The sequence below is a fragment of the Orycteropus afer genome, unplaced genomic scaffold (assembly GCF_000298275.1).
Source record: "Orycteropus afer afer isolate SDZICR_OR568_19922 unplaced genomic scaffold, OryAfe1.0 scaffold00268, whole genome shotgun sequence".
NCBI lineage: Eukaryota > Metazoa > Chordata > Mammalia > Tubulidentata > Orycteropodidae > Orycteropus > Orycteropus afer.
Window position 1 is genome coordinate 2,960,456 of NW_006921855.1, and position 8,906 is coordinate 2,969,361.

At 34.9% G+C, this 8,906-nt stretch overlaps 1 protein-coding gene across 1 annotated transcript in view; it reads right to left on the reverse strand.

Moving 5' to 3' along the window:
- The window catches only part of FBXO8 (F-box protein 8), a 66,733-nt gene extending 64,951 nt beyond the window's left edge, over positions 1–1,782 (reverse strand). Inside the window, 2 exon segments of the mRNA XM_007950355.2 lie at positions 1,354–1,715; positions 1,717–1,782. Coding sequence (XP_007948546.2) covers positions 1,354–1,715; positions 1,717–1,782 — 428 coding nt within the window.
- Between the last annotated feature and the right edge of the window lie 7,124 nt (positions 1,783–8,906).

Consider the following 8,906-nt stretch of genomic DNA (forward strand, 5'->3'; position numbering starts at 1 on the left):
TTTTTTTTTTTTTTTTTTTAAATAAGTTCAGCTATAGGATTACAAATAAAGTTTGTTGGGGAGTACCAAAATGTAGAAAAGAGATTATAAATAAATATGGTAATGATATTTATAGGTGGAGAAATGAACTTATATTTAATACTATAATTCTGTGGCATTAGAAAGCCTAAAATGGTGATATCATTACTGGTAGCACATTTTTCATAAAGTTTGTCAATTTATATTAATTTATTAAGTCTCTTAATCAGGTTTTAGGAACCCTGGTGGCACGGTGGTTAAAGTGCCTGGCTGCTAACTGAAAGGTCAGTAATTTAGACTCAATAGCTGCTCCATGGGAGGAAGATGTGACAGTCTTCATGAAAAGATTTACAGCCTTCAAACTCTATGGGGTAGTTCTACTCTGTCCTATTGGGCTGCTATGAGCCAGCCGGACGTGACTCAAAAGCAATTAAGTTTTTTTTTTTTTAAATTAGGTTTTATTATTTATAGTATAAAAAAGGCTTTTATTTTTTGTATGGTCTAGATCTTTATGAAGTCCCATTTAAAAATAATGAAAACTTAAAGAAACTTTGGTCAATAATGCTAGAAAATCCAGGACTCAAAAGAAAATAAAAGAAATTACATAGTTAAAATTGTATGATGCGATATAAGGAGTAATTTAGATTCAATTCTGCCAAACTTTCTCAGATTTATAGTTTAAATTTAAATTAGTACAACAGCTGCTAAAATTTCTATATTATACTTCTAGTTCAGTAAGTAGATTGTTTATTCTCCTGCCACCTAATATTTATTAAAGTGACCAAAATTTTCACTTTTAAAGTTTATATGCTAGCACTGCTGATAGAAATATATAATGAATTTAAAAAAAGAAAACACACATACACACTCCATTTGTAACCTATGAAAACATTAAAATTTGGGAAACAGTTATTGATTTTTAAGTATGGTTAGCCTTCAGATAGGAATTATATACGGGAAACAAACATATGGGTGAACATTCTAAGTTTTGGGTTATAAATTTTTATTTCACAATTTTGCTGTATCTTTAGAATAAACTGACAATTTCTGATTTATAATAAACGAACACATCTTGAATGGTAACCTCTCTTCTAACTATAAAGTGATTAGAATACTCATAAACAGGGTATCTTCTTTTGCACTGTTTTTTTCCCATATCACATTTGATTGTTATGGTATCTTTATCTTTATTTTTCCAAACTTTAATAAAGAACAACACAAAGTACAAGTTAAAAATAAATATTTCACACTATATGTACAAATATATATATCTCCTAAACAGAACGTGATTATTCTTAAAGATGTTTGAGTCAAATATTGGGGTGTTTAACTTACCCTTGCCAGAGAAGTTCATCATTAGCGAGGTCCTGCCAAACACATGAAGCCAAGCAAAGGTCAGTTGCATTCAGGTAGGACAAGATGGTAAAGCTTAGCTCTGGAGGCAACATTTCCAAATTAATGAATCCTTCCTGTTCTTTAGACTTCCTTGTCTTTAAAAGATGATATATGTCAATGCCTCCTTGGACTTGTTTACGATGACTGGCATTGGAAATGTTGCTTGCAGCCATTCTCCTGCTATGCTCTCTGGTCAGGTAGCCTTGCTCACTAAAGCCTTCCTGTTGCAGCTGCTGGTTTCTGGCCACTCTCCACAGCCCCTGACCCATCTGCAAGACTGGGAGGAAGCCAAAATGTAATAAGAAGTTTACATTAAGTAAGTAACCCATCTTTCCCAATGGTATAACAAATCTGATATGAAGCATTCATTTATCAGAACTAAAATTCTCCATTAAAACATATTAAAAGTAGTAGTATATTACAATTAATAGTTGGAACATTATAAATGCAAAACTGAGACAGAATTTCAGAAATATTTGGTTTGATCGTCATCTTTATCCTAGTTTGCTGGCTACTTTTTAAAGACCACAGGTGACATAATAATTTTTCACATGGTAAGATTTAAAAGTTACTGATGTCCTATAGACTCTTACAAACTATAATTATGTGGACTTATGGGCCAGTATTAAATACAGCTCTGATCAGAGCAGTAGACTTTAGTTAAAAGGCCTCTAGACCCTGCTTTTTATCACAACTCAGGCTAAGCTAAGTAAGACCCTTTTAACCAAACTCCCAGATGCATAACAGCTGTGAAACAGGCTTTTAGTTTAATTCTTGCCAGTCTACACTTATGTTGTAGACTGTAATAAAATGTAACATGGGCCCTGAAGTCTAATTCAGAGACCTTATAAATTAGACACCTAGAACTCCATGATAAATAGCTCAGTAATAACTGACTATTTGGTTTTGTTTTTGTTTAAATTAAAAAGCATACTGTAGACTAATTTTCCAATTCTTCTTCATGTAGCCCTATAGATTTCTCAGAGGTGTATTCAGTCTCTCCTACTTCTACTTGACTTTCAGAGGAGCTAAACACTACACACTATTATCTATTACAGTGACCTTCTACTACAGCAGCTATACTTTTATGTTAAGCATACTGGACTTCTAGTGTAAAAATATTTAGAAAATAACAGGCCAAGATTTCCTATTTGGTGTTGGCCTTAAAATATACAGCTTTTTTTTTTTTTTTTTTTTTTTCTGGGCAAACAAATTCAATGAGGAAAAATTAAAGGAGAAAATTTTTAACTAATACAAGTAATTACTTTTCACGATCTCTTCTCCAAATAAGAAATTCTTATTTTATAAACCCAAATTGACTACTGACATGTGTGCTTGTGTGTATTTCAAAAACTTGGAAAAAAATCATTATATATGTATATACATATATATATACTTAAATTATATATATATATTTAATAACTTTTATGAGTATAAGCATGATGTGACCTTAAAACATGGTTTTAATCAGCTGTTTACATTAAGGACTCACAAAAACAAATTGGTGACCAGAAATTTTTAAAATTATTAGGAGTAACTTGGAATTTGAGTAAAACTTAAAAGAATGTCAAAAATATAATTTTTAAGATTGAAAAAAGTCATGATCCACTTTATATTTACTACCTGTTTGGACAATTGCTTGGATAATGGCCACTATAATAGGTTACTTGTTGATAATGAAAAATAAGTCTAGCATACTTTTTCACTTCTCCCTGTTTACAGAGAACTGCTTGGAATTACAAAAGTTTACGTGATAAAAGGAGAGAGACAGGAAAAAAAAGGACTTATTAATGATATAAAAATGTGGGGAAATTTTTTGCAAAGAAGCCCCAGAAGATAGATACTTTACCCATTCATGACACATACCTCAATAATGGTATCAGTTCCTAAACGTGTGGCTAAACTATAAAAATTAAATTCTTGGAAATATAGATTTATCCACAAAATTTATAAGGAATTTTAAGTTGGTTTAATGTTTGAGTATGCCATGTCATATTACAACTAAGTAAAACTTAATTCTGACACAAATTTGACAGCTTAAGACCCTGAGTCAAAAGGAAAGGTATTCTATTTTCAGTATGGATAACTGTATTTAACTTAGCAAGAAAGTGTCTAGAAATTGCCATGATTAAGCTCACTAGCATAACATTGTCATTTTAAATAATGCTATTTACTTTTCTTTTTTGCCTTTGCCAGTCCTTCAAACTGGTTCTTCCTGGCTCTGTCATGGCTGATGAACCAAAACCAAGACAAATCAGAATTTGCAAAATGTGGATGTCTGGCATGGTAACTAGAATGGGGAAAATTATAGGTCAACTCCCTGCTATAAACTTAATCTCCCTCTAGAAAATAAGGGAAGCATGCATGTTGTATAGCAACGGAAACTCTTTCTTGGTAGAGTCAGAAACAACGGTGCCCAGCTCAAAGATGGCAGTTGACCATGCTGCTCCACAGTTCTGGCAATAATTCAATTGCCCATATCAGGCTCCTCAAAGGGTTAGTACATTTCTTTCGAGTCTCCCATTCCAGGGCTTCAACCTGTAATTTTCTTGTTTCCAGCAAATTCCGGTCTGTCCTGGTTTTGTTTTGTTGGCCATGACCGAACTGGTCCAAACCAGTTCAAAGCCCCGGCCTTTGCACAGCTAAAGGTATAAAATCAAACACGGTAAATACAGTGTTTGAAGTTTTAAGATTTCAGGCATATAATATAAATTTCTGTATATTTCCACTACAGCATCTTTCTAGTGGCATATGGTTAAGCAGCTGTTGTTACTCTCAAGGCTTTTGCCAAAGAACAGAGAATCAGAGTGAATTTCCCTAGGCTCTGGACTTTAATGGGGATCATTTAAATTGAGCACTGGATAATGTGATTCAGAAAGCATCCAGCAGGTAGAAAACCAGCAGCTGGTTCTTTTAAAAAAAAGAAAAGAAAAATTCTAGGGAGGTTGGATGGTTGAAGCTTATGTACTCATAATTCAGACAAAGAAAACAGGGCAGGTTATATTTCATTTTCACATGATTCAGACAATAAAAACAGCAAGATTATACCATATCATCTATTCTCCTGCTGCTAAGCAATATTGTAAGTTGCCTTTGGGACTTTTTTTTTTTTTTTTTTTAACAGCAGTCCTTCATACTGGATAAGAACACAGGATGACTAGCCCTGGGCCATAAATCAGTCTAAGGAAGATTAATATCATAAGGTTAGCAGTTATAGAAAGGGTGTCAATAGTGTTCCATCTCCAATCCCAATTCTTGTTTAGAACAGGGTCGTGGAATACAGGTAAAACTGTCAGAAAAGTGATAAAACTCTCAAAAGGACATGCCATCCTTTGCATAAATTGTGGACCAACTCAAGGAAGCAGCACAGTGTTGTGGGATCTGAAATCAGGCAGACCTGAGTTTGAACCCTGGCTCTACTAGTTATTAATTACAGGAACTTGGGGGAGTGGCTTTACCACTTCCGTAGTGACACTGCCTCGGAAACCCAAGGAGGGGTCGCTACGAGTCGGGGCCGACTCGACAGCACATAACAACAACAACAACAACAATGTGGAAAATAATAATGATAATATCTAATACCTATAACTCAAAAGGCTGTTGTATTAGATGAGATAATGTAAATAAAATTCAATCCATGTCTAACAATCAGTGTGTTAGCTAATATCTTGTTTAGACAAAATTACATTTTCATCAAGAGAAGTATTAATGAAAATTATGTGCACTTTGGTAAAACATATTTAATGATATTTCAACTATCCTGTCAAATGAACTTAATTGTTCATGGTGATACTTGCATAGCTATGCAGGGTTTGGTATACAATTATTTGCCTCCTTTAATTGTCTGATATCTCAAACATTTTTTTTCTTGTAAATGCAATTATTTTATATCAATGACTAAGCAACAAAAAAAAATTAAAAAATTGAAACAAAAAAACCTATATTATCTTCCACAACAAATTTTAATATGTTTACCTAGCATGGCTGGTGATAGTGCTAACAGCAGTGTCATGAAACAGATTATTTGTTATCATTAATAATCTGTCTACATCTGGCTCTAAACAGAGACATAAAATATGATGTAGTTTCTTGCTTTGTTTTTAATGATGATTTGGGTGAAAGTTTACAGAGCAAATTGATTTTTAATTAAAATTAAACAATTCATACACATTTTGTTTTGTAACATTCATTGCAATCCCCCCATTGCAATTGCACTCTTCCCACTTCCTTCCTCTGCTTATCATTTTCCCTCATTCTTCTTTCTATCCCTTCCTGCCTTCTTAGCTTTATCCTTGGGCAAAGGCTACCTTTCTGATCTCAGTATGGTTGATTGCTCTGAGAGCATACCCTCCTGCTATTACTGTTTATTTTTATAGGCCTATTGTTTGGTTGAAATCTGAAACACAGGGGTTGAGTTCAGTTCTTGGCTTGAAGGGTGTCTAAGGGTCAAAGTCTTGGGGGTTCCACCAGTCTCCATTTCTGTATTTTTTCACTACAGCATCTTTCTAGTGGCATATCGTTAAGCAGCTGTTGTTACTCTCAAGGCTTTAGCTAAAGAACAGTAAGCCTGGTCTTTTTTATAATTTTGATTTTTGTTCCATATATTTCTCCCATTCTACCCAGGACCTCCTACTGTGACCCCTTTCAGAGCGGCTGGCATTCGTTGCTGGGTACTATCTAGTTCTTCTTGTCTTCTTGTCATGGCAGCTGGGGTTTGCGTGGTACCTCAGTCCTTGGGATTAACAGTATACTTCCATTTTTTGTTTCTTCACTGTTTACTTTGGATGGGGAGAGACCAATAGTTGCACCTTAGATGGCCGCTTACAAGCTTAGACCTCAGTCACTAATCACCAAAGTAGGATGCAGAGGACTGTCATTGTGGACTATTGTTATACCAACTGACCTTAGTGTCTCCCAAAGACTATGGTCCTGAGCCTCCCTGCCCTCATGCTGGGTTCCTGAATGATTTCAAATTCTTGAAAAGAGGTGTTTGGACTGAATCAATCAAGGCTTATTTCAAAGTCCAGAGTCTTCAGATTTGTTTTAATGTTTTAAAAGAAAATCTTGCTATAAAGATATTTAACACTGAAACTTAGTATTACAAAACATATAGTACTGCTACTTTTGCCAATTTTTTGGTCATAAAAAATTGAGCTGAATAATGGAATCACTGAAGGTTTCAACTTGAAAAATATTAAACATAAAAGTAGTTTCGTATTTGAAATCATTAGTTTGGGAATAAGTATTTACTTTGTGATGAAACCAGTGTGGATAGTGTATTCACTCAAAACAGATTGAGGAAAACAAACATTTTTTTTTTCTTGGAAACAATATTTACCTTTTCAAGAGCATAATTAGTCTACTTCATACACAAATAAAATATCTTTTTTGAGTTGTTGGCGATCAGATCAAAAGATAACGAAGAAATAAAAGAAGAAAATTTCAACAGAGAGTTTATAAGTAGATTACTATGAAACAAAATATATAATTATTTGCATATTTGACCAAAAAGGCATGGGGCATCTTGAGTAATATGACTCCCTTTCCTCCTTATCAATAATATGTGTTGTTGTTGTTGTTGTTACGTGCTGTTGAGTTGGCCCTGACTCATAGTGACCCCTCCTTGGGTTTCTGGGGAAGTATCACTATGGAAGTAGATTGCCCAACCTTCCTTCTGAGGAGTGGCTGGTGGGTTTGAACCACCAGTCTTCTGGTTAGCAGTTAAGTGCTTTAGGCACTATGCTATCAATAATATGTAGTAAGAAAATAATTGTGGTTGTTGTTATTTGCCATGGAGTCAGCCTCGACTCCTAGCGACCCCTCCTTGGGTTTCCGAGGCAGTTATCACTACGGAAGTAGGATTGCCCAACCTTCCTTCCGAGGAGTGGCTGGTGGGTTTGAACCACCAGCCTCCTGGTTAGCAGTCAAGTGCCTTAGGCACTATGCTACCAGAGCTCCTAAGAAAATAATAGTAGGCAATAACTGTCAGTTTGTGTAAGATATTGAAGAAATGTTTAAAGACTGTATCAATAAAGACATATTTCTGATGTAGTGATTTTTGTGATAGACTCCCTATTATTGACTGCAATCCAGATGACTATTCTAAACATTTATGGTAATCTCATTCCCTTTGCCAGTGTTTGGTTTAAAACCAAGTAGCACAATCCTTGCCACTGAAAGAGAGAGATAGTCTCCTTTTTCCTTATTCAGGCTAATGGTAACGTTAAGCTAGGAAATACAGTAGAGAAAGAGGATTAAAAGAAACTGAGATCTTGATGATGTCACTGAGCCATTGTTTCAACTATGTGGGAGTTAATACATTCCCTTAAAGTTCAAGTCAATTTGAATAAAGATTTTCAGTCGAAGATATCCTAGGGGAAGTCCTTGAATTCAACAATGTTAAAAATTGGGACTATTTTATACAACATATAAAAAATTTACCTTATAACGAAATAAAGTATGTGATCAGGGTTGCAATGCCACCACTGACAGAGAAAGACAAATATTAATGAGAAAAGCCAACAGCTTAATACAAATCTTTTGAATTTAGTATCAACAAAATTTTATGAATAACTCAAGTGCTTTCAGTATTGTGGATATCTACTATATGTATATGTAACAAGATTGATAATTAATTAAAATTAATATGTAACAAACGATACAATTTGCTGAAAGATACTAAGTATATGTCAATTATAACTGAAGCACTTCCTGAGATTTCTCTATAATAAGAAGGTGCTTGAAACAATTCTTCAAATGTATAGTGGATTTGTATAGGCGAATGGTACTACATAACCAAAACCAGAAAACCAGTTGTTATCTTGCCAGTTCTGACTCATGAGGACCCCATATATATCAGAATAGAATGTGTTCCACAGAATTCTTCAGAAATAGATCACCAGGCTTTTCTTCTGAGGAGAGTCTGGGGGGACTCAAACCTCCAACCTTTTGGTTACTAGCCAAGCATGTTAACTGTTTATAACACCAGGAACTCCAATTTCAAAAGTCTAAGTACCTTAGAATATGTCTGCTGCCATAGGTTATCTGTATTTCTGCTTTACTTTGTTCTAGTGTCTTCTCATTCAGGAAGGAGGTTGATGAATGTTAAAAGGGCATGGCAGCTGTGTCCTCAGATCTCCTTGTCTAACTTCACAAGGAGGGAGGGGATTCATTATCAGCATCAACAGCCCAAGGATAATTCCTATGAAGTAGAGGTTAGATGTACCTCCTTTCTCCAAACTTTTTACCAGCTATCCCTCTCATGACACTCTCTCTTTCTCTCAGTAATGTGTTGCAAAGGCCACAAAGAACTCACAGTTAAGAAGTTCATTAGGAAAACAACAAGTTACAATTCAGGATCAGGAATGACTCAGGATACAGTTCTTTCCTCAGGGCAGTCTCTTGGCCACACCTCAGGCAGCCCTCTCCCTTGTCTTAGGCCTCTAGGTCCTCTTGGGTAGTCTGTGTTCTGCCCTGTTTGGGCAAGTGTTACA